General features: G+C 44.2%; 1 protein-coding gene and 1 pseudogene across 1 annotated transcript in view; one reads left to right on the plus strand and one right to left on the minus strand.

Annotated features, from left to right (window-relative positions):
- LOC146187306 (cytochrome P450 3A24-like) overlaps positions 1–13,791 on the plus strand; it is an 89,674-nt gene extending 75,883 nt beyond the window's left edge. Inside the window, exons 12-14 of the mRNA XM_084607633.1 lie at positions 17–160; positions 1,032–1,194; positions 13,594–13,791. Coding sequence (XP_084463759.1) covers positions 17–160; positions 1,032–1,194; positions 13,594–13,680 — 394 coding nt within the window. The 3' untranslated portion in view covers positions 13,681–13,791. The remainder of the gene's footprint in view (positions 1–16; positions 161–1,031; positions 1,195–13,593) is intronic.
- A 4,545-nt stretch (positions 13,792–18,336) lies between these two features.
- LOC146187307 (uncharacterized) lies at positions 18,337–23,790 on the minus strand (annotated as a pseudogene).
- Positions 23,791–26,527: the final 2,737 nt, after the last annotated feature.

Here is a 26,527-nt window from a genome sequence, read left to right on the forward strand (position 1 = left end):
TCTTGGTATCCACCAGACTAGAACGAACCGGCTACGATGACTACGTCCTTGGTGACACCGGCATCAAGCTTCCGAAAGAATGCTCCGTTCTGATCCCCATCTACGCGATACATCGTGATCCTGAGCTGTTTCCTGAGCCCGATAGTTTCAAGCCGGAGAGGTAGCCAGCGATAAAAATATTGCAACTATGCGGTTTTGCACAATGCGTCGTGATCCAATTTTATCCACTAATGTTATCCACTAATATATCATAAAGACAGAAGCGGATAACATCGATTGCCCTGAACACTAAAACCTCGCGTTAAACACTTTGAGGTGGAATGCCATTGAAAACTCGCACTTGAGGTAAGTTCAGCGCATGAAAATCATATTTGGTAAGACACGATTTTATTTATTTCCAGAATTGAATAAGGAGGTGGAAAGGTGTGATGGACGCAAAAGGAGCAAGCTAATCTGAGCCAGCTTTACGGACCGCCAATCTCTCCTTAACTCGTTGTGTTCTTCTTACTTATGGAAGGGAATTTGGAATAAACAAAGTCATGAGAAATACAGGATTCCAACTGCTATAGCTACAATGGTCATAGTTCACTTTGATAACTTTTTTAACCTTCATAGTAAGCAATCAAGCTGACTTTTGTGAAAATAATTTTGTCATCAGCACGTGTGCTTCTGAGGAAATTCGCGCTGCAGAGTGTTGCCCTCATTTTAAACGATTAGGTTTTAACGCGTGGCCCCTTGCAGCAGATTGACGACCCGTGACTCTCGGGCTGCAGCAATGCCAAGGAGACCGCTCCGATAACCGAAGCTTCACTGAAAATGTTTCACGTGCGTTGTTTTCAAGAAGCACAACAATTCCTAAAATATATACCATCTAGATGATAGCTTTTGATTGCGATGCAACCTAATGAAGAATTCGACGTTCAAGTATTTCTCCAGGTCTGCTAACCTGTGTGTCATTATTGCTGGAATCCACGGTTTGTTTTGAAATATTCACTCTGATAACTCTTGGCTATTTCACATTCATCATTCAGATTCAGCGCTGAGAACGTTGAGGCCATCAAGCCGTTCAGCTACCTTCCTTTCGGTGCTGGACCGAGGAACTGCATCGGGATGCGTCTGGCACTGCAGTCCGTCAAGCTCTGTCTGCTTCACTCCCTGCACAACGTCCAGTTTGTGCGTACAGAGAAAACACAGGCAAGTGGAGCAGGAGAAAAAATTTATTGGAGCGAGAAGAGCATTTTTTGGGGTCGACTACCCTGTGCCATGATCCTGCAGAATAGTTCATAACCAAAGTTCCCATACCATGCCTTGCGCGAATGGCGTCTGTTTTACGAAGCAGAAACGGCCTTTTGCTCCAGCCCATTGCCCGGCTTTTAGCCGGCATGACCCGAACAGACACGTGTATGAAAATAAGGCGATAGGTATGATTAATTATGAGCGAAGCTAATCATCAGTTACTCCAAGGAGAGAAACGGGAATATTATTATCGCGCATCACGAGAGCTCCCATTGTGTTTTTAGCAGGTTTCACTGCGACTAGAACAAATATAGTCATTACCGGATGTGGATTCCAGCCGAGGCGTACGCAGATCAGTTTACCTGGCCATGCTTTAGAAACGTACGCCATCGCAGTTTTTCTAGTTAGTGCTGGTCTGTCACGAAGTATCCCAATACATCAAAACCACCTTTTACACAAAGAGAGGATTTCAAGACGACAGTATGGTTAGCCAAACAAGATTGTCCTTCAGACGGCAAAATTTCATTGCCACCCAAAGGCTCTACTCATGAGAGCTAGTCAGGTAAAGGATGAGCAGCACTTTATACCTTAATATTACCAGCGCATATGTTTGCGAAAATACGCGCATGCGTGATGCTCTACGGTAGGATTAAATTAGAAGCTGCACCATATAAACTGATAGATATCTGTTCCAATGAGTGTCTACCTGAAATCCTTTCTTCATTTCTCTCTGTACAGCACTGGAGAAATAAATCCTCTCCAGAAATGCAAAAAGAAAAGCATGGTCAGTTTTCTGTGGTTTCTGGCGCTACAAAGCAGTGGGATAACCATGCTAGCAATAGACTGTTCATCTTTATATCTGAAAACCTCATAACAGGTAATGCTTCCCAACGTGTCATGCTACTTCAGTGGTAACTTCGCAACGTAATATATTGTTGACTGGTAGATTAGAAAAAAGCTTTTGGTTGCTGATAAAATTTGCCTTTTCTTTAATCGCTTCCAAGGCATAAAAGCCTGTGCAAAGCTTCTGGTAGTACAACGTATTTAGAGTAATTGTACAGCTTTCTTTTCTTTATAGTAGCTAAGTATGTTTTTTTTTAATGTAAGCTCATCAAAATCTATCACTTATTGCTCTATTTCCTCGGCTATAAGTGTAATGCCTCCTGTAAACGTGTAAAGGTTGCAGGTCTAACAGCCTAATCTAGGAACGCCAGCCTAAGCCTGATTTGGTACAACTAGAATGCATCAAAAGGGGCAGGCCTAGCGCAGAAATAATGTTTCATCATTCCGAACAATTATTTTATTTTTATTTCAGGAGAGCAAATAAAGCATCTGAGTCAGGCTGTGTCACCTGGCGACGAGCTCTGTCCATGTGTAGTCGACAGAAGTGCCGTCATATTACCCCATAAAAGGAACTAATGCACATAAATAAAAACGAATCACAACATGCCACTATAAGAGACCTTATCAATATTTACAACGATAATTAAGTTGTATTTAATAGAGATTTCCTTCAGCACAACTATAAGGTTTTTGCTAGACACTTAAAATAAATATAATATACAGAGGAACACGCTAAAATGCGAAATAGATTAAATAGGTCACTGTGCAATGCTAGGATATGTTCTGGAGAAACATGACCAAAATGATATTCAATTCCTGTACAGAACTCCAGATATTTTTACACCTTTTTAATGTGCATTTTACAAAGACATATACTAGTTTCGCAGTTTATCGCACCTTCTAATTTATTAAGGATAATCACCTTTTGGTTGTGAGTGTTTGCAATGCATAGTAAATTCTGGTTTTGGCGTGCATCTTTCGTTATATATGAATGCTTAAACGTAATTGTCTTCGCTGTCGCAGACGTGCAGTTTTCAGTGTTTTATGAACTGTAGTATTTTTTAGTAATAAAGCGGGTTGGCCCTCTACATATTGTAATTTAGGAACAAAGGGAAAGGAATAATTTTCATAACAACGCAATGTTTTCTTCTGTAGTATTATAATCTTGTTCTAATTAGTATATGTTGAGATTACTTACATCATAATCCCATACAGCAGTTTTGAATAAAAATGTATATTATACAAAAGTTGCTATCTCCATAAGGCGGTTTTATGAACTACATTGTATAAACAGCCAATTATTACTCCCTGGTCATTTATTAAATGGTTCAGGTGTGGAGTACATGACAATTCTTCCTTGAACCACACGCCTAAGCATTTTTGTTTTTTAACCGAGGAAAGGCACTGATCATCAAACTTCAGTGCTAATCTAGTCTGTAATGGTTTATTGACCGGGCGAAATACAATATAGGTTGTCTCGATTAATTCAGTTCCAGAATAATTTCCTTCAGCCACCTAGAGAGGTGCATAAGGCAGTTGCTCACTATTGTTTCGAGTAATCTTGTATCATACGAGGTGAAAAAATGTTAGTATCATCTGTATACATAACGACTTATGCTGATTCGGGTATTTTGACAACATCATTTAAACAAGTCAGGAGGAGCAGCGGTCGCAATATAGATCCCTGTGGAACACCCTGAGTTAGCCTTAGTTGTGCTGAACTCGAGCCGTTTATGCGTACGATATGATAGCGATCATAGAGATAAGAAAAGTCGCAGTGCAATACTGCGTACACGCTACATATATAATTTCTTTAGTAAGATGGTGTACTGGATAGAATCGAATGTCTTTTTGTTTGATATCACAGAAAAATCCTACTGGTATTTTCTATCCTCTATGTTATGAGGAGGAGGAAGATGAGGAGGAAAGGCAGGGAGGTTAACCCGTAAAAGAAACCGGCTTGCTATCCTGCCCTGTGGTAAAGGGGTGAGTGGATATAAAAGTTGCGAGAGAGGGATGGGTGAAGTTAGTGCAGTCACATCACAGACATGTCACACCACATCACTTCACAGTCATATCACGGAACATAACAGCAAATTAAGTCTTTCGATTAGGCCTGTGCTTTTCATAAAGCGGAGCAGTGCCTGGGAGGCCTTCACCGCATAAGATCGCCGTGGCCAGGGACCTAAAATCTTAATGTCAGTCAATAGGCGTCCATCTAGATGCTCCAGCGCACGGCATAGACACTGTCTTTCCTCACTGTATATGGGGCACTCACAAAGAATGTGGACTGTAGACTCGTCGCACCCACAGTTTGTACATGCAGGGATGTTTGCCATGCCTATCACAAAAGAATACAACTTTGTGAATGCTACACCAACCCACAGGCGGCACAGCAAAGTTTTTTCACATCGGGGTAGGCCAGGTGGAAGCCGGAACTTCAGGTCAGGGTCCAGGGATTTTAAGCGGCAGTTCGCAAACAAATAAAGCCTGCTCGGTAGATTTTTTCTTTTTGAAAACCATATTGACTTTCGGTAATAAGGTTGTGCTTATCAAAAAATGACGGTATTCGGCTACGAATTACACCTTCGAATTTTTTTGATAGCGTTGACAGCACGGATATATGGCGATAATTTGCCGGGTGCTCACTTCTCCCACCTGGAGTGACTCTTGGTATCTTCAAATTTTGCGGAAACGCTCCTGTGCTAGAGCGGTAAGCTGGGTTAGTTTGTTAACGTTAATCTTATCAACGAAGAGAGATAATCAACGAAAGGGAGTACTACGCTAAAAAACACACGGACGAAAGAAGAAGTGGTGGACTCATGTGGATAGCGTAAGATTTATAATACAGGCAAAACAATCAGATATCACTGTAGATATACTTCATCTCAATCGGGCCAATGCCGTCGATTCCAGGGGCAGCATTATTTTACAGCTTGTTTATTAAGAGCTCTACTTCATGAGGACTAGCTGAATGCACATAAACAGAATCACGTAATGGTCTTACGTCAGATATTGACTCATCTGCAATGTTCAATGCTGCAAAATTATTCGAGCCAACGCTTATAAAATGCATGTTCATAGCATTGGCGAGAGCACAGGCGCCCACAGCATTGCCATCAATTGTGATTTCTCTAATCTTTAAACTGCTATTTTTCTTCCAGTGAGCGTATTTATTGCATTATACATCTTTCTAGGCTCCTCGCTTATGCTTTCGAATTTACTAAGATCTTCCTTAGCTTTCTTCTGATCGGATGTCAGTGTGTTCCGGTATTTTTTAAATTTCAATAATAAAAAATAAATCTCTATAAGCTCATGTTACATTTTATCATTAATTTTTATGCGACTGAAAGAAGTGAAGTCATATGGTTTTCGACATTTCTTTGTTTATGCATGAAGCGATGTTTTCTTCTGGAAACGCAGCATCATAGAAGGCCCGTAACAAGGTTAAGAATAAGGTTAAGCTCTGTCAGGGTCATTTTGTTCGTAGATTTCATTCCAATGAACTCTTGCGATTAAGTGGACAAAGCACTGCAGTGTTGCATCAGTGATTTTTCGACGCAGGTGAAGCCACGCATTCCGATCTTTTTTACTTTTCTTTTGGGACACTGCTCTAAAGAATAATGGTAAGTGATCGCTCAAGTCTGATAAGAGCACGCCAGCAAAAAAATTCCTGTCGTTTTCAATTTGTTAAATTTCTTATAAATTTTTAACAATTGACATCGCATTGCACTTATGTCACATTTACAAGGTCCAGAATTGAAAATAAAACTTGGTGTGCAATACAATCGAAAGCTTACTCCAGGCCGAGTTGCACCGTCTCTCAATCTCGCAAAACACCAAAGCGTATCTGGCTATGTTTATATTGGCACAGTAGAATGTCCTTAATCCTCGCGTTTGATTAGAAGGGCAACGAATTCATTACCAATTGCAGTCATCCGGCTAGAGGCTTCATCAAAACATTATTTATCTATTTATTTCAGTTCAGCTCAGTCGTTCAGTCGTGTCCGACTCTTCGTGACCCTATGGACCATTTCACGCCACGCTTTCCGGTCTCTCACTATCTTCCTAACTTCACATAACTTCATCTGCAGTGCCTCGAGGATGCCATCTAACCATCGCGTTCGCTGCCTACCCCTTCTCCGGCGACCGTCAACCTTTCCCAACATCAAATCTTTCTCCAGCGACTCCTCTCTTCTCATCAGATGACCAAAGTAGCTGAGTTTTAACTTTAGAATTTGACCCTCCAATGAGCAGTCAGGGTTTATGGTCGACAATATCGACTGTTTGATCTTCTGGCAGTCCAAGGAACTCTCAAGAGTCTTCGCCAGCACCACAATTCAAACGCGTCAATTCTTCGGCGGTCAGCCTTTTTCACAGTCCAACTCTCGCATCCATACATCACAACTGGAAAGACCATAGCACGAGTTATACGGATCTTGGTTGGCAGACTAATGTCTCTGCTCTTTACTAGGCGGTCAAGGCTAACCATATTTATTTAGTTATTTATTTAACAATACTGCCAATCTCGCAGGAGATTATAGCAGGAAAGACACACAAGTAATACATACACACTGGAACGAAACGTTTGAAGGAAAAAAAAAGCAAAATATCGGATATAAACCCTTGCTTATTGAGGACTTCAATATGAACATCATACCAATTACACAAATAAACTAAGTTTCAAAGCCACGTAACACAGAGTGAGACCAATGCGACAGTTGGAAACTATTATACAGGACGAAAAGAGTTTAATTTACAAACAGTAAACGACTGCATTTAGAACTAAATAAAGCAAAAAGGTAACGGTTAGCGAACCTTATACACTCAGCACTAAAAACCCATATAAGCTATGAACCTGCCGAAGGCTTTAATGTCAATACAATACAAGGCATTTAATAAATCATGGAAGGATTTCCTATTACAGACGCTACACATTACCAACAATTAGTTAATAATCATCACAACTGGAATTCCAGTAATTCATTTTCTACAAGCGTTATGAAGTTGCTTAGTGAAATAGTGCTTGTAATTAAAGGATTCAGTTGCTTCCATTTTCTAGATACTCGTGGAAAATATTGTCAGGCATACACACAGAAGAGAACAAGGAAGTGTGAAACAGAAGCTCGCCAGAAGGGAGGTTGAGGAAGATGAAGCTCCCCATCTGTTGCTTAGCGCACCAGGCTAAGGTGAAGCGCTCTGTGAATAAACTTTAACAATATTAAAAAGTTTGTGTCGCGTGAGTATTCGTAGAGCGTGTGCTGATGCTTTTGACGTGCTTGTCTAGTGTTAGTGAAGGAGATGTGCTTCGGAGAGTCGACTTTTATTTGTCCGTGTATCAGTTGATACAGAACTTTTAATCGCACTAGCTTGGGTCGAATTTGTCGAGTTAGCATTCTGGCATCATTTAGCAATTGTTAAAGTGACTGAGTTATTCTGTATTTGTTAAATATAAACCTGACGGCCCTGCGCTGTGTATAATCTATTTGTTTTGTGATTTGATTAGTAGGGGGAACCAAAAAATATTACCATAACCTAGTATTCATCTTATGAGTGTATTATAAGCCATTTTGTTTCAGGGGGTGTGAATCGCAAGTGTCTGTTAAGAAAGAATAGTCGTTTCAGTGCTTTCAAAGTACTGTTGTTAATATGAGTACACTGTCGGAGGTCATGACATATCATTAGGTGGAGACAGTTATACTCAGAAACGCGAGTCAGGGGAGTATTGAGGACGGAGTAGGCAAAGTTAGATATTTTCGTTTTCCTCGTTATAGTCGATATTGCGTATTTGTTAATATTGAGAACCATCTGCCAATCCGTGCATCACCTGAAAACCGACCGTAATGAGGCGTTTCGTGCATCGTGGTCTTTAGGCGAGTTACTTTCGGGCTATAGAACACAATCGTCGGCAAAAAGACGAATATTTGCAGGAAAGTTGATGTGCACATCTTTTATGAATATCAGGAATACGATGGGGCCTATCCCACTCCTTTGCGGCGCCCCGGAGATGACAGGCACTAATGCAGATGTATCGAGGTTACTTTGTACAAATTTTGACCGCTCGGTAAGATAGTTAGTAATCCAGCTAATGAGGGGACTATCACACAATGACGATTGAAGGTTTCTGTTAAGTTTGGGGTGTGATACATGGTCAAAGGCCTTGAAAAATTCTAGAAATATTATGCCTGTCTGTTTGCGGTTATCTATGCTGAATCATGTCATGTGTTATCTCAAGAAGCTGGGTAATAGTTGATAGCCCTCAGCGGAAGCCTTGCTGAATGGATGATATGGCATTATCTTGTTCCAGGTTAACTGTTAACTATATGATGATTATGTCTTCAAGGAGTTTGCAAGCTGTACAGGTTAATGAAATGAGCCTATAGTTTGAAGGTTGGGATTTACTCCCAGCTTGGTGTTCCGCCATCGGACAACAATAAGTCCGCCTTGCGCGGCAACAGCCCATTATGTGGCCCTTTTCTGTATCAATTGGCGACGTATCTGTTATGGGTGTATCTTGCAGTGCTTCCTGAATGCCTTCATTGCCTTCCTACTTATTAGACTAAGCCTGCCGATCCTTTCTCAGCAAGATAATGCCATATCATCCATTCAGCAAGGCTTCCGCTGAGGGCTATCAACTATTACCCAGCTTCTTGAGATAGCACATGACATGGACGGTTGTGATTACTGATCTCGAGCCGGGCATCCTGAAGAGTGAAGTTGAATGGGCCTTAGCCAGCCTTGCTAAGAACAAAGCTAGCGGAATTGATGGTATTCCAGCTGAGTTGCTTCAAAACCTCAACCACGACGCTGTTAACACACTGCATACATTATGTCAAAAGATTTGGACAACGCTGCAGTGGCCACAGGATTGGAGGAGGACAGTTTACATCCCCATTCCAAAGAAAGGCAGTGCCAAAGATTGTTCCAACTACCGCACGATCGCGCTTATTTCGCCTGCTAGCAAGGTGATGTTAAAAATCCTGCAAGGTAGGCTGCAGCAGTATGTGGATCGGGAGCTTCCGGACGTGCAAGCTGGGTTTCGCAAGGGCAGAGGAACTAGAGACCAAATTGCCAACCTTCGCTGGATCATGGAAAAAGCAAGAGAGTTCCAGAAACCCATTTACTTCTGCTTTATTGATTATGCGAAAGCGTTTGACTGCGTAGATCACAGCAGATTGTGGCAAGCTCTCCAAGAGATGGGAGTTCCAATTCACCTCATCTGTCTCCTCAGGAACCTTTATGGAGGGCAAGAGGCCACAGTCAGAACTGGGCATGGTCTTACTGATTGGTTTCCGATTGAGAAAGGGGTGAGGCAAGGCTGCATACTGTCGCCCTGCCTATTTAACCTATATGCAGAGTGCATCATGAGGAAGGCCGGTCTGGACGAGTCTTCAGCTGGAGTGAAGATCGCTGGAAAACGCATCAACAACCTTAGATATGCGGATGATACCACTTTAATGGCAGAAAGTGAAGTGGATCTCAAGAGACTTCTGATGCGCGTACAAGAAGAGAGTGAGAAGTTTGGGCTTAATCTGAACATTAAAAAGACGAAGATCATGGCGTCTTGCCCTATCAAGTCCTGGAGCATCAATGGAGAAGAAGTGGAAGCTGTGACAGATTTTCTGTTCTTGGGCGCCAAGATTACCTCGGAAGGAGACTGCAGCCATGAAATTAGGAGACGCCTGCTTCTGGGAAAGAGAGCAATGGTTAGCCTTGACCGCCTAGTAAAGAGCAGAGACATTAGTCTGCCAACCAAGATCCGTATAACCCGTGCTACGGTCTTTCCAGTTGTGATGTATGGATGCGAGAGTTGGACTGTGAAAAAGGCTGACCGCCGAAGAATTGACGCGTTTGAATTGTGGTGCTGGCGAAGACTCTTAAGAGTTCCTTGGACTGCCAGAAGATCTAATCAGTCGATATTGTCGACCATAAACCCTGACTGCTCATTGGAGGGTCAAATTCTAAAGTTAAAGCTCAGCTACTTTCGTCATCTGATGAGAAGAGAGGAGTCGTTGGAGAAAGATTTGATGTTGGGAAAGGTTGAGGGTCGCCGGAGAAGGGGTAGACAGCGAACGCGATGTTTAGATGGCATTCTCGAGGCATTGCAGATGAAGCTATGTGATGTTAAGAAGATAGTGAGAGACCGGAAAGCGTGGCGTGACATGGTCCATAGGGTCACGAAGAGTCGGACACGACTGAACGCCTGAACTGAACTGAACTGGTGTATAGGAATGATTTTATCTATTTTCCACTCTGCTGGAACTATTCCTGTTACTAAAGATTTTTTTTTTAAAAATCAGGCACAAGAATTTCGCAGTCCACTCAGCATATCTCTTGATGAAAGCATTGGCGATGTTATTTGGGCCAGCACACTTCTTAATGAATATCTAACAAAAGGTTAAATACACCAGGATCGGCTACAGTAATTTTCTGTAATGTGCTGGACGTGCATGCATCGATGTCAGGCAGTTTTCCGTCATCGATAGTATAAACTGACTAGAAATATGTATTGAAAGAATTGGTGGCTTTTGTGTTATTTTCAATGCAAAATACCTTTTCGTTTTGCTTTCTTAAGTTGATATAATTCCAGAATTTTCTAGGTGCAGTTTTGATATAGGTGGAAAGTGTTTGAGTGTAATATTTATTTTTTGCAACCTTGGTTTTAAATTTCATGTAATTAATAGAACTGGTAAGCTTGGTCCCAGTCGTTACGCTGGGCCTAAGCTTAAGTACTCTGCGTAAAAGTTTGGTTTTTGGTTTGTCACGAATAATGTCTCGCGTTATTCACGGGCTTTTCATTTTAGTTTTTATAGTTTTATTTGGCACATATTAATTTGCTACAAAAGAACACAATTTCCTTGAACCTACCCCAGAGCATGTTGACATCAGTAGAAGCGCTATTAAAAATTCCTGAAATGGAGCATACTCGAAAAAAGGTAGTCAAGAATACTCGTATTATCTGCATCATGAAATTATAGATGTAAATGCGTGATTCCAAGCTGGTCACTTTACCACACATGGTCTGCCAGAATTCGCAGCATAGAGAAAAAATTTTGCTAGTACATAAAACCAAAAACATGTGCTGGTTACCTTACCACACATGTGTGGTAAGGTAACCAGCACATGTTTTTGGCTTTATGTAGTAGCAAAATTTTTCGGTCCCTTTGAGCTAGGCGCAGGTAATTACCACTCTACTTTTGTCTCGGAAATCGGCTAGCTTCACAATTAACGTTCTAGTCTTATTAGCTGCTGGTTTACCTAGGCTGCGAATCCTTTCATTAGATCTTTTTAGGTTGTCTTTGGCGATAGTTGGATTAATATGCTCATATAGGGAATGTGCGCCTTCGCTTTCATCTTCTAGTTTTCCGTATACTATAAAGTTGGACCTTTTGGAACGGATTTCTTGATCATCACCTTTCAGCTCTAGTTAACGCATAGATTCTTCTAATATGGCAACATGACCCACATAGACCGATATTTTCTGGTCAAGGCCAACCAAATTCTCTCCATTCTCCCCTGTCTACACAGGGTAGCAGTGGCGCCTCAGCTAGAACCAATGTGCACCCCCTGTAGTTTCGTTTCCTCCTTCCAACAGTCGCATCTTTATGGTTTAGCCCTCTTTATTGATACCGTCTTATGTTGAAAACTGTCGATGCGGGATATAACGAACTAGAAAGCGATCTCAAAATAGTTCCATATATATATATATATATATATATATATATATATATATATATATATATATATATATATATATATATATATATATATATATATATATATATATATATATATATATATATATATATACATATATATATATATTATATATACATCGATAATTTCATATATAAAGTATACCAGCAGAGGAGCTGCACTCTCACCCAGAAGTGTGAATACGGTGCACCAATGTTAGCGGCACACTGTCTGTAGCGACGCGCTGAACGCGGAGTCCGCTTCACGCCACGGTTGCGACGATGCGCGAAGCCCACGCACACGCACACGCACCTTTGCCATAAATGTCACAAGCGTTAAGAGATGGTCTAAAAGAACGTTCATTTGGGCTAGAGGGTGCATACTACTGGAGGCATAACATATAATAGCCCCCAATAGAGACACAACAAAAGTGAGACCGACGCGAAAATAGAGCGTCAAGAAGTGCGCACGAAGTGCAGCTCCATGTGCTGCTCGGTAGGCACGAGCGCGCACTCCAAATGTATGGTTGGGTCATATTGAAGGAGGAGGAGGCGTTGCCTTCAGTAGTAAAGCAGGGCACTGCAGGGCGGCAATAGGCCTATAGTAAGCAGGGCGGTCCTTACTGCTCGGCAGTGGTACGCCGAACTTTAGTTTGTCCGCATGTAGTAAGTATATCTTGAAAACAAGAATGCCAGATCGAATGGTAACTGGCACCATCAACAGGATTTGCACCGTTAGCGCTACCAGCAGGGGCCCAAGGCTCCACTCGCGAACATGCTTCGAGTCTACTTGTAGATGCAACTAGAAGAGAGCCCCTTGCAAGGAACAGGGCGCAGTTTAATGTTGCGGTGAGCAGAACTTCGGTGAACGCGAACACAATTCCTACACATTTAGATGGTATTTTCGACGAGATATAAGACAGTTCGATATAAGTTATAACTCGAGATATCCTTGTTCGATATATGCAAAATTGACGGTACCAGTAAAAAGACGTTTCCAGATGTATTTTCGAGCTAAAATGCTTTCAAGTTTTCTTTTTAAACATAGTACACGGCGCCATATTTTACTGGGCGTAGTTTGAAGCTAAGCAGCATAGGCTTGTTTCTACAGTGTAATTAGGGAGCGTGAGAAGCGGCAGTAGATTGGCTTGACGCAATGTTAGCGCATTATATAGTGTATAGGCGCCGTGTGCGAAGGTTGCGCTCGTAGGAGCGCACTAGCTTGGTGCCTTCCATCATATAGCAAGCTTCACCGGTTAGACAGGTGGTCGTCGCACATACAATTTATCAAGTGAACTACGTTTCCTTCGAAAATGAGGGCGAATATATTAACAGTGAGTTTACCTTCTCAGCGAGAGTCCTACTGCGCAGCGGTGCAGCTCGGCAGCTGCTCCTGCCGCCGAATGCGCGGACTGCGTATTGTGGAAAAGACTGCACTCTGATTTTTTTCTCGTATTAAGCAGCGTCATGAAACATTATAATAAACGAAATATAACAACGACAGTCGGCAAAGAACTCTACTCTGTAAAAGCGCAACATATCTGCCACATTTTTTCCATTATGTATAGCTGTTTACGCTGGAAAATATAGGATGTTTGAAGTTATTTCTTCTAGTAGATACCTGATTCTTCCGATCTTTATGTAGTCAGTTCAGGCTGCATGAGAAAAGAATATCTAACTTTATTTGAAAACACAATAACATAAGAATAACCAGGTAAATAATATGATCAAACTACGGAAGAGCACCACAAAAACGAGATTTCACAGTTTTGAAGTGTACTGAGAAATAATCTTTCCTTTGTGATGTATTTCTTTGCAGGTACCATTGACGATCAAGAAAGGACTAGGCTTTCTGACCGCGGAAGACTTCACTGTTGGAGTGCGTAAAAGGCCTGAGAAGAATTGACATTAACGGTCCCTGCCAAAGCACAGAAAATGCCTCACTGCGGAGTACAGTTGCACTCAAACCTAAGCAAATAATAAAATTCACTGCGTGAATAAGAGCGTTCTCTTAAAGCAACAATAGGGATGCGGGGCACATTATTTTGAAAATATTTAGCTGCGTGATGCGTCGTATCATACCTGTGCCGCTCTCCTTCTGGGAAAGATGTTTCCTCTTCAGTCTCGGGCGAGGCCACCATATTTTGGCAGAAGTGAAAAGCAACGCGCTCGTCAGTTTGGGTTGCAATGTATGTGAAAATATCCAAAGTATCTCAGATGAATACAAAGACCGCCATTGTTACGTCCCTTAGAGACTCTTCTTCGACTGGCAATAAATTTCCATGAATTACGTTTGCATTTCCTTACTGTGGCAGTCTTTGCTACACCAGCGTGTAAAAGCCCCAGAGGCAGCCGGTCACCCCAGGGCATACAGGCTGCGACAATATATTTGGGCGGAATGCTTGGAGATACCTGCACAGAAGTCATATTTCCCACCGACAGCTGTAGGACGAATTTATTTCCCATATAAAGCATTATGAATGTCCTTGCGATGTTTGTTCAGAGGGATGTAAAGGTAGACGTTAAGGAATAGTTACCAACACATTATAATTGTACTCTAACTTTAAGGGTGTCCACAAACCATTGGATGAATATAATCGCTAAAAATGCACAGTTGAGTATAGTTTCAAATCCGTGTGGTGATGTGCGGTTTCCCTACGGAGCTGTGCGAAAACGTGGTGTTTCTTAATGTATGGCGCAAAGATTTACTCCAAATAAGTTTAGCACCTTTAACACGAATCATGGTAGTTCAGGCAGCACATTAGGTTTTCGTAGCTTTCCATAGTATGCGAGGCGGCCCGCACCTACAGCCGCGATGTGAAACGGAAGCATGAGCTTCCGAATAAGCATTATACTGTGGCTTCTCCTGTCAATATGAAAATATCCCTGTCTAGATGGAAACTATCAACATATAAAAATATATGTTTCGCTACTTGCACGGTCACGTCGCACAGCTCGCCCGACATCATAACAAGAATGTTCGTCCGCTACTTATTTCACCGCAGGATTAGGTACGGTGGCCTCACACTTGTGTTCGCCGTTCTAGGCATGGCACTTCTCAATTTTCCATGGCCGACCAGAAGATCATTATCGCACATTCAAACGTTCGGGAGCCGGCGAAATGTGATCATGTGAAATGACATTAAACGGTGCTGCTGCGGCATCTAAACCGCTTGCTTGATGCGAAGCACAATAAAGAACTGATGCGCGAGTCTTACGTGATTTGTCCACTCTGTTCCCTACGCTGACTCTCGTCCCAATCACAAAGCCGGCTATATAATGCTATGCGAAGCCAATGCATGTTACAGGGCCTCCGATGGCCGGAAGTATCGGAACTTGATAAAAAACCTTCCACCCCGGCGCTATTTATGGCGGACGCTTTATATATATCGTCGGCAACGAAACCGGGCATTGTCGCCAGAAATGTGGTCTAAAATAAATCATATTGTTCAAGCAGTGTTATGACGTCATCCCACATGAATTCGAGCCTCGAACCGGCAACAGAATGACGTTGCGCGTCAAGAACATGTGCAAAAACATCCCGATAAACATCCTAATTTTCAATAACCTTCTTGTAGGGTTTAGCCTCCTAAAGCGACTCGGGCTATGAGATATGAGGTAATGGAGGACTCCGGAAATCTCGACCACGTATGGTCTTTAACGTGCACTGACCTCGCCTTGCTTTCCGTTTTCATCGAAAAGTGGCTGCTGAGGCCAGGATTTGATCCCGCATCCTTAGCACAGTAGTCGAGCGCCGTAACCACTGCGCCATCTCAGCGGGGTGCAAAGTGAAGTATATACAGCTTAGAAAATTTGAATTGTGGAACCGGTATGCCGCCCAGAGGCCTTGAACGCTTATCTGTCATCGCTGAATTAAGGTAAGCATAGTGAATGTGGACACAGACCGTAGTTCAGCACAGGTAGTAAAGCAGTAACATAACAAGAAAGAATGAATTAACACTTATAAACCCAACTTCGCAGAAACACTTCAAACTCCTTACGTGTGATAATGTAAAAGCATCACTTAATTACTATGTGTGGCGGCAATTCCTCTTGAAATTATTATAAATTCATTAGATTGGGATTGACTTGCTATCCGAGTCAAATCGTGAGAGGCTCTGCTGGTACAGTGTGAACAGGATGCGCCGAATGCGAATGTGGAAATCAAATAGATATCCGTGAACACAGGCGGAACCTTTATCGAGATCCTGAAAAAACTCTAATAAAGTGTGGGGAAAACAGTAGCGATTTCCCCCATTGACGTATATGATAGGGTCATCATTCATGGAAGCAAAACAGAAAAGTATATAGTAGCACAATTTTTTATTGAAGGAAGCGGGTGCCTTTCATGAAAAGGCATGAAAAACAAGGCCCTCATGTACAGACCTTATAGGTTTGAGGAAATGAATTCAGTGTACGTGAACGAGCACTTGTGCTCATTTCGCAAGCGCTTAATTGCTGATGTTGGCTGCCAATAAGAAGTGCGAAAAAAACTGGATGCTTGTTGAGTGCGCGGATGCACGGAGATATGTGAACTGAACGCTGCGACATATAAAAAATAGCATTTACATGGCCAAGATGACCCCTTCATGGATCACTGCCTTTTCGTGGCGGAGGGGCTTGCGAAACTCGATGAAGTCGTGAGCTCTGCTGTGTAGGGCCACCCAAGATAGACAGGTCACGGAAGAGAATTCTGACAAAATGTGATTCACTGGAGGAGGTAATGGCAACCCACTCCAGTATTTCCTGCCAAGAAAACCCTATGGCCAGTCGCAATACCATTAATGATAGGCGCCGGAAGATGAGCACCCCCAGTTTGGAAGGCGTCCCACACGTTACTGGGGATGAACAAAGGGCGATTCCTAGTAGCTCCGGGACGAATGAAGCGGCTGGGCTAAAGCCAAAAGGACGCTCAGTTGTGGATGTGTCGGGAAGCGACCGGAAAGTCCGATGTTGCAAGGAGATATATCACATAGCAACATGGAATGTAAGATCTAAGACGCAAGGTAAGTTGGATGTCGTCAAGCGAGAAATGGACAGATTGAAAATTGATATCTTGGGTATCAGCGAGCTCAAGTGGACCGGAATGGGAGAATTTAACTCCTGCGATCATTATGTCTTTTATTGTGGTCACGAATCCAAGAGAAGGATTGGGGTCGCTCTCATAGTAAACAGAAGAATGGGCAAAGCAATGCTAGGGTACAACCCCAAAAACGACCGAATGATTTCACTTCGGATCCAAGGTACCCCTTTCAACATAACAGTTATCCAAGTCTATGCACCGGCCACTACTTTTATTTCATTTCATTTCATTTTATTACCTTAAAGACCCCTCGCGGGTATTACATAAGGGGTGGATGAGCAGAAAAGGTACAAGACAATGCAATATATGTGATCATATACAAAAAATGTTGTTTAGATTGCTAGCAAACGATAAAGGGCAGGTGATGTCGACGATATGCTGGGGAAGGTCGTTCCAATCTTTAGCTGCACGTGGGAAGAAGGAGGCCGAAAAAGTAACAGTTCGGGCACGTGGGCGAAACACTTGAAACGTGTGGCTAGTGCGGTGGGAAATGTAAGATGCTGGTGTGATGTAGAGGTCACGGTTAAGGGATGAGTGAAAGAATTTGTGGTACAGTGATAGCGTGGCTATGCGACGACGAACGGAAAGAGGCGATAGTGCTGATTTAGCTTTTAGGGCTGAAACACTGACGTCGTACGAGTAAGAAGAATGAATGAACCTTGTAGCGCGGTTTTGAACGGCTTCTAGATCGTTTATGAGGTTAATATGATGCGGGTCCCATATCGCGGATGCATATTCAGGTTTAGGTCTAATAAGTGACTTGTAGGCGAGCAATTTCACGTGATGCGAGGTTAGGCGAAGGTGACGTTTAAGAAATCCCAGAGTTTTGGTGGCAGATGATATCACGTTAGCAACATGTGCATTCCATGTTAGGTCATTAGATAATGTGACGCCTAAGTACTTGAAAGATGGTACAGATTCAATGGACTCGTTAGCGATTTTGTAATGGAAGGCATGACTCTTATTGCGACGGGTAATGGAAAGAAGCTTGCATTTGCTAGGGTTCAGGGTCATAAGCCAATTTTTGCACCACTGTTCAATTTGGCTTCTTGATCAGTTGTGTTTGTTATTTGGCGGTAAATTACGCAGTCGTCAGCGGACATTCGAATTTGGCAGGATACATGCTGTGGGAGATCGTTGATATATATTAAAAACAGTAGGGGCGCTAGAACGGAGCCTTGTGGAACGCCGGATGTTACAGGGAGAGGGTTGGAAGAGTGGTTGTTCACAATGACTGACTGAAAACGATTTGTTAAGAAGGCCTTGATCCAGTTTAGTACATTAGGATGTAAGTTTATTTATTTATTTATTTCAATACCCTCAAGGCCCGAGGGCATTACAGAGGGGAGTGGGTTATATTACAAAAGTATAACATAAAAAACAGCAACAAAATACATGCCAACATATAAATGACGCTCTCCAGAAAAAAAAGAGAGGTTACGTAAAAGAAATAAGCAATTAAACATTCTGAGTACACACCTACATCTGAGAAGGAACAACACATAAGTATACAGGGCATAAAGGCAACTTTTGCAAAGGACGAAATGACGCTCAAAAAGCAATAACGCAATAAAGAATATAAGTTTTTTAAAAAAAAAGATTGGCTGATCTCAAAATAGCTAAAAGAAAAAAAATGGCATTGCAACAAATTCATGTGTTTATGATACTGATAGGTTGAGTAAGGCAGATATGAACACAGAATTATCAGAGATTTTGACCACATTTCGGGGGAGGTGGTTCCAACTTGCCGACGTGCTGGGGATGGATGTATTTTAAAATTGATTGGTTTGACACGCAGGAATACCAACCGTATAACGATGTAGCGATAAATTAGCTTTCATAGTGGTGACGCTGGAGTTACGATGATACTTGGAAAGAATGAAACGTGCCCCCCGGCTCTGAACAGATTCAAGCTGATGGATGAGTGTTTCTTGACTGGGGTCCCAGATAGATGCAGCTGTTAAGCGGGGATCCAGGCACTGGTAGCGGGCACTGGTAGCGAGCAGGACCGGAGCAGGGGTGGCCTAATTTGCAGTCAGCGGGCCCACCAAATCACTTTCTCTTCCTCCTTCTCGGTGATCTGCCCACTTAATAGGAACCTCTTCTTTACAATTTCGCCCCCGAAGAAAAAAGAAGCCATCCTGGCGACTCAGGGAGACGAAAAGAATGCGGGATCGTAGTAATGCTTCAAACGGTCGACGTGAACAATCTCACGCCCACGGCGGCGAAGGTCGGTGGATGCGGCTAGCGGTTCAACTAGGCAATTCACGGGAGAAGTCTGTTGGAGCACCAAGTAGGGTCCGTGGTACTTAGAAATAAATTTGCTGGTCAGACCGGGTGGTGTCGATGGGACCCAGAGCCACACGTAAGAACCGGGAGAAAATTGGTGGACAGAGTGGCTGCTGTCGCTGTGCGCTTGTTTCTGGGCTTATCGTCCGAAGTGAGTGAGCGAGCCAGTTTGCGACATTCTTCAGCGTGCCTGGCAGCTGCTGAAAGCGATGTATACTCTGAGATATCAGGACGATAGGGAAGGATGGTGTCGAGTGGAGACGAAGGTTCACGCCCGTACAGCAGAAAAAAATGGCGAGAATCCGGTAGTTGCTTGAACGGCGGTGTTGTAGGCGTAAGTTATAAATGGGAGAATCTTGTCCCAATCGGAGTGATCGGAGGCGATGTACTTGGACATCATGTCACCTAGTGTGCGATTGAAGCGCTCTGTCAGTCCGTTGGTTTGAGGGTGGTACGCGCTGGCTGTCCGGTGGATGGTTTGACATTCGCGTAGGAGCGCTTCGACAACCTCGGATAGGAAAGATTTGCCTCTATCACTTAGAAGTTCATGGGGGGCGCCGTGCCGCAGAATGAAATGATGGAGAAAGGACGCGACAGTGGGTCCGGTGGCATCCTCAAGTGCTGCTGTCTCCGAATAGCGAATAAGGTGATCGACGGCCACGATTATCCAACGATTTCCTGAAGGTGTGTACGGCAGAGGTCCATACAAATCGATGCCAACACGATCGAATGGTCGGTATGGGCACGGAAGGTGCTGTAGTGGAGCCGGCTGATGAGGAGGTGGCTTGCGACGTTGGCAATCGATGCACGAACGCGCATACTTACTGACGAAGGTATACATACCGCGCCAGTAAAAGCGCTGTCGAACCATTCATAAGTCTTAAATACACCCAGATGGCCACACTGCGGATCGTTATGGGAAGATGCGCAGATATCACTTCGGTGGTGGCGAGGTACGACGAGCAGCCACTTACGGCCATCTGGCATATAGCTGCGTCGATAGAGAAGACGGTCACGAAGGGCGAGATGCTGCGCTTGACGACGAAGGGCGCGAGGAGCCGGTGAAAGTGACGAGTTCGTAAGAAGATCGATTAGTGATGTAAGCCACGGATCCTTGCGCTGTTCTGATGGCATGTCGTCGATGGACAAGGAAGACAAGGCGGAGCTGGAAGCAGGGGACAACGGAGCGTCAGGCGACACTGGCGAGCGAGATAAAGCGTCTGCTTCGGAGTGCTTACGCCCTGTACGATAGATGACTCGGATGTCATACTCTTGTAGCCTGAGCGACCAGCGGGCGAGACGGCCGGTGGGGTATTTTAGTGAAGACAACCAACATAAAGCGTGGTGGTCCGTAACAACATCAAATGGGCGCCCATACAAGTATGGCCGAAATTTCTGAAGCGCCTAAACAATTGCCAAGCATTCCTTTTCTGTCACCGAGTAATTGGTCTCGGCCTTGGTCAGCGTTCGACTTGCGTACGCCACAACGTATTCATCAACACCGGGGTTTCGTTGGGCAAGAACAGCGCCGAGGCCGGCGTCACTGGCATCGGTGTGTACTTCGGTAGGAGCAGCCGGATCGAAGTGGCGCAATACGGGGGGTGACCTAAGTATCGTGCGCAATTTCGTAAAAGCAGTATCGCAAGCCGGCGACCAGGCAGAAAGATCTTTGTGGGCGCTGAGAAGTCGCGTCAGAGGAGCAATGATGGTCGCAAAGTTCCGAACGAAACGCCTAAAATAGGAGCATAAGCCTGTGAAGCTGCGTAGTTGCTTGATAAATGTTGGCTTCGGGAACTCAGCGACAGCGCGGAGTTTAGATGGATCAGGATGGATGCCATCCTTAGACACTGAATGTCCTAAAATAGTAAGTTGGCGAGCGGCGAAATGGCACTTCTTCAGATTGAGCTGCAGACCAGCGTCGCTAAGACATTGCAGGACAGTTTCAAGGCGAGTTAGGTGGGTCGCGAAGTCGGATGAAAATACGACGATGTCATACAAGTAGCAGAGACATGTGTGCCACTTCAAACCGCGGCGAAAATTGTCCATCATGCGTTCAAAGGTGGCGGGCGCGTTACACAGGCCAAACGGCATGACGTTGAACTCAGAGCCCGTCGGTGGTGACAAAAGCTGTCTTGGGGCGATTGTCTTCAGCCATTGAAACTTGCCAGTAGCCAGATCGTAAATCAATTGAAGAGAAAAATTCTGCTCCCCGCAAAGTATCCAGCGCGTCGGCTATGCGTGGTAGCGGATAGACGTCCTTTTGTGTGATCGCATTAAGGCGGCGGTAGTCCACACAGAATCGAATAGACTCGTCTTTCCTCGACTAAAACGACCGGGGACGCCCAAGGGCTACTGGAAAGCTTAATAACACCTCTACGGAGCATCTCATTGACTTGCTCATCAATAATGCGGCGCTCCGAGGCTGATACACGATAAGGACGTTGGCGTAACGGGGCATGCGTACCAGTATAGTTGTGGTGGGCAAGATTTGATGTCCGAACCAAGGATGGCTGCTGGATTTCAAAGGAAGTTCGGAATCGGTTCAGCAAATCGAAGAGTTTGGCGCGTTGATCTGGAGCGAGAGCACTGTCGATGGCTTTCTCAAAGGCAGCAAGAAGCGATGAAGAAGACGAGGAACGAGGTGGGCGAAGGGCACTGAAGCTGTCGGAGATTGTGTCGGCACAGGCGGAGAGAAGCGGCGGGACGGTGACAAAATTTTCTGACCGAACAGGGTCGGCATGCCCAACGCACTCGCCACATTGCAACGTGAGTGGATAGAACGAATCGTTAGTAATGGCTAGTTCGGTGCGACCGCTTCGTACACTAAGGACGGCGCAGGGTAGGGGAAGACAGCGTCGCGACACGGAAAAAGAAGATGGGGTGAAGAGCACTGTACTGTATGAAGAGAGGCACAGTTTATAGGCGCAATAGCGGCAGATAAAGGCGGGATATCAGTAGCATCCGCAACGTGGCATTTGGCTTCCCCAAGAACGTTAACGGCGGTCGGTGCGGTGCTCAGCGGAGAAAGCTCTACCTCGGCACGAGCGCAATTAATTACGGCGCGATTGTGACACAAGAAGTCCCACCCTAAAATAATGTCATGGGAACAGTCACGGAGAACAATAAAACTGATGACATAGAGGACGTCCTGAATGGTGACTCGAGCCATGCAGGTATCGAGCGGTGCGATGTGCTGAGCAGTGGCGGTGCGCAAAGAAATCCCAGCATACGGCAAAACAACTTTTCGTAACAAGCGGCACATTCTAACGTCAATAACCGACACAGCAGCACCAGTATCTACAAGCGCAAGAGTACAAACATTTTCAATGGTAAGTTCGATTTAATTATTAGGTTGCGAAGCAGGACTTTCACTTGTCGACGAAAGCGCAGTTCTTGCCTGCGGAACTGCGTCTAGTGGTTTTCCGGCATTGGCGAGGTAGAGCGACGACGCATCGGTGACGGCGAGCGACGACCCGGAGAGGTTGAGCGGTGGTCGTGCGAGAAGTAGTCGAAGTGAGACGAGGGCTGAGGTGGCGCACGGGGTGGGGTCGGCGGCTGTGCGTAAGCAACTGGGCTCTGATCGAAAGCGTACGGTGTCGGGCGACGGCGGCACAGGCGTGCAACATGGCCAGGGAGACCACATGCAAAGCAAATTGGCCGGTTGTCAGATGTGCGCCAAGGGCGTAGAATCGGTGGCGAAGGACGCTGAGTGAAAAATGCGCGCTGAGGCGGACCATACAATGGCAAAGGCGTAGGAGGGGGTGGTCTTGCGGCAACCTCAGCATAAGGCAGTGGAGTGGGTCCGGACGTCGGAACAGCGTCGGCATGAATGAGCGGAGCTGTCAGTGGTGCGGAATGAAGAGTAGGTTGTCGAGCGGGCGGAAGTGCGTCGGCAACTTGTTCCTGAATAACCTGGCGTATGGTTGGAGCCAGGTGTGAGCTGGAATGCTGAACGTTTGAAATTAGCGATAATTGCCGTGCAACTTCTTCCCGTACGAAGTCTTTAATTTCTTGAATTAGTGTGGAGCGGACAGGGGCGTCAGACATAGCCGCGATCGTGGCTTCAGGTTGTCGAGGGACGATGCGTTGCCGACGACAGTCGTCGTAGCTCTGACACATCGCGACAACCTCACTTACACTACGGGGCTCTTTTGCCATCAGAATCTTGAATACGCCTTCGTGGATGCCCATCATGATGTGGCGAATCTTCTGGGCTTCAGTCATTGATGCGTTTACACGATGATACAAATCTAAAACGTCTTCGATGTAGCTGGTAAAGGTTTCTCCTGTCTGCTGCATCCACTCGCGCTAACGGTGTTCGGCGCGAAGCTTGCGGACCGCAGGTCGACCGAAGACATCCACAAATCGGGATTTGAACGAGGCCCAAGTTGGAATGTCAGCGTCGTGATTTGTGAACCACAACTTTGCTACTTGGGTCAGGTAGAAGATCACGTTGTTAAGTTTTAGGATGTCATCCCACTTATTGTGGGTGCTTACGCGTTCATACGAAGAAAGCCAGTCCTCGACGTCCTGATCGTCGGTATCGCTGAAGACCGGCGGGTCCCGCTGGCGAAGCACCCCGGAGCATGGAATAGAAGGGGCCGAGGTAGCGGGCCCGGTGGTGTTAGTGCTGGAGTCAGTCATTGAGGTAGGAATTCATCGGCTGCGGTGCTCCAGGGCGAGGAAATGTAAGAGAAATCCCGCGACCACCACCAAGTGTTAAGCGGGGATCCAGGCACTGGTAGCGGGCACTGGTAGCGAGCAGGACCGGAGCAGGGGTGGCCTAATTTGCAGTCAGCGGGCCCGCAATATCACTTTCTTTTCCTCCTTCTCGGTGATCTGCCCACTTAATAGGAACCTCTTCTTTACACAGAATATTCTAGTTTAGTACGAACTAATGATTTGTAAAGAAGTAATTTTACAGGACTAGAAGAAAGATAAAAATTGCGACGTATGTAGCCCAGCATGCGATTAGATTTTTGGTTATATGGTGTACATGCGTCTTCCAAGAAAGATTAGAAGAAATGTACACGCTTAGATATTTGTAAGAGGACACAGATTCCAGAATAATGTTATTAAGATGAAATGAGGGCAGTGTTGTAATATGACGAGAAACACGCTTGTACTTGCATTTTTTAGCGTTTAGTTGCATGTTCCACGAGTTAGACCAGCCAAAAAGAGCACGGTTAATATCGGACTGAAGAAGCGCTACATCCGAATAACTGTTAATTTCGCGATATATGACGCAGTCATCTGCAAAAAGGTTAATCGATGAGCATATGGTATCAGGTAAATTGTTGATGTAGATGAGAAAAAGCAAAGGTCCCAGCACTGAGCCTTGCGGAACGTCCGATTGAACTGGTGAAGAGAAGGAGCAAGTGTTATTAGCAGTGACAAATTGTGAACGATCAGTAAGAAAAGAATGAAGCCACGCAAGAACGTTAGTGTCAAGGTTAAGTTTACTTAATTTTAAAAACAGCAGTTGATGCGAAACCTTGTCAAACGCTTTAGAGAAATCTAGGAATATACAATCGACAATAGAACCCCTGTCAAGGATGGAATTTAGATCATGTGTAAAGGATAATAGTTGAGTTTCGCTTGAAAATGACTTTCGAAATCCATGTTGATAATCCGTAAAAAAGCCATTTGACAGAAGGAATGATACAAGGTGAGTGTAAATGACATGCTCCATGATTTTACATGAAATGCTCGTAAGTGAATTGGGTCGATAATTAAGTGCCGAATGTTTGTCCCCAGACTTGTGCAAGGGAATCACCTTCCCAACCTTCCAGTCCTCTGGAATACAGGCTGTCTGAAGAGATTGCTGGAATAGATTAGAAAGTATTATAGCGCTGTACACTTTAGTCCTGATCAGAAACTTGGAATTGATGTTGTCAACACCACACGATGAAGAAATTTTTTGTGTTTCAATTAATTTTTCCACGCCAGCAATATCAAAGACAATAGGGTCCATTGGTGTAAAACCAGCACCAGGATAAGTGGGGGCTACAGAATACAGATTTTTGGAAAACGCGGAAACGAAAGTAGAGTTAAGGACATTTGTGCACTCAAGTGGGATTAGTTGGTTGTTTGAGTCTTTGAGCGTAATGCCTGAATCATCTCTTTTATTGACTAAGTTCGAAAATTGCCTAGGGTTACTAACTAAAAGGGATGGTAATTTAGAATTGAAAAATGTCTCAGCGTGTTTGAGGGCTTTTTTGTATTCAGCAGCCACCGTATGATACGCAGCCCAACGTTCTTGAGAGCCAGTTAGTTTTGTTGAGCGGAAAATGCGTTTTTTCTTGTTACTAAAGCTTTTTAACGATTGATTGAACCATGGTGACTGCCGGTTAGAAGCAATTACTGTGCGCGGAACGTCTTTCTGAGTGAGCGATGAAACTTTTTCTTTAAATAAATTACAGTTAGCGTTCACGGAGCGATCATAAAAACTTGTTAAGTAATAATTTAAAAAAGCAGACAGCTCATGGTTAATAGCATCAAAATTAGCATTTTTATAGTCGCGGATACATTTTTTGTGGTTACACTGATGAGGTACGGTGCAAGATAAAAAAATGAAGCAGTAAGTGATCACTTAGCCCTGGTAGGAACGTTAAAGGCTGAAAAAGATCAGGCGAAGTAGTAAGAATTAAATCAAGGATATGTTAGAAGTAGTCGACATGATCCGAGTTGGCTGCATCACAAGCTGGGACAAGTTGAAATCACTGCACAAACTCAAAAATCTATCGCCTTCACTAGGAAAAGGATTACAATAAGAATTTACATCACACCACACAATGTTAGGTAAATTAAAGTCGCCTAGTAAAATGAAGGGAATGTTTGGATACCGCACAGTAATCATATGGATGACATCATGAAGGTCGTCGGCAAAGGTTGGTGAACTGGAAGGCTGACGATAGCAAGTAATCAATATCAATTTCTTGGAGCACGTGCGAATTTCAACCAAGACTAGTTCTAAATCGGTTTGTACAATGGATACGAAAAGCGCAAAATAGCATCACAGACGGCAATAAGCACGCCTCCACCACACCGAGCACCCCTGTCACACCTATAAATGTTGTAGCGCTTTTGACAGTCAAAGAGTTCACTGCTATCAACCTTCGCAGACAGCCAGGTTTCAGTAAGGCATACTATGTCGGCATCACAAGCATTGATAACAGAGCAAAGATCGTCGCGTTTTGGAAGTATGCTCCGTATATTTGTGAATAAAAATGAAAGCTGGTTACTGACGGGTAACTTTATTCCACTACCCCTCGCGTAGTGCTAATCAGTGATGGGCTGAGCGGATGAGGTGGAAGGAATAGATAGTGCAAGCATGTCATCAGAAGATTCGACCAGTTGTTTATGTACAATTTATTGAAGC

This window comes from Amblyomma maculatum, chromosome 6 (genome assembly GCF_055883805.1).
Source record: "Amblyomma maculatum isolate TAMU_Amacu chromosome 6, ASM5588380v1, whole genome shotgun sequence".
NCBI classification, from domain to species: domain Eukaryota; kingdom Metazoa; phylum Arthropoda; class Arachnida; order Ixodida; family Ixodidae; genus Amblyomma; species Amblyomma maculatum.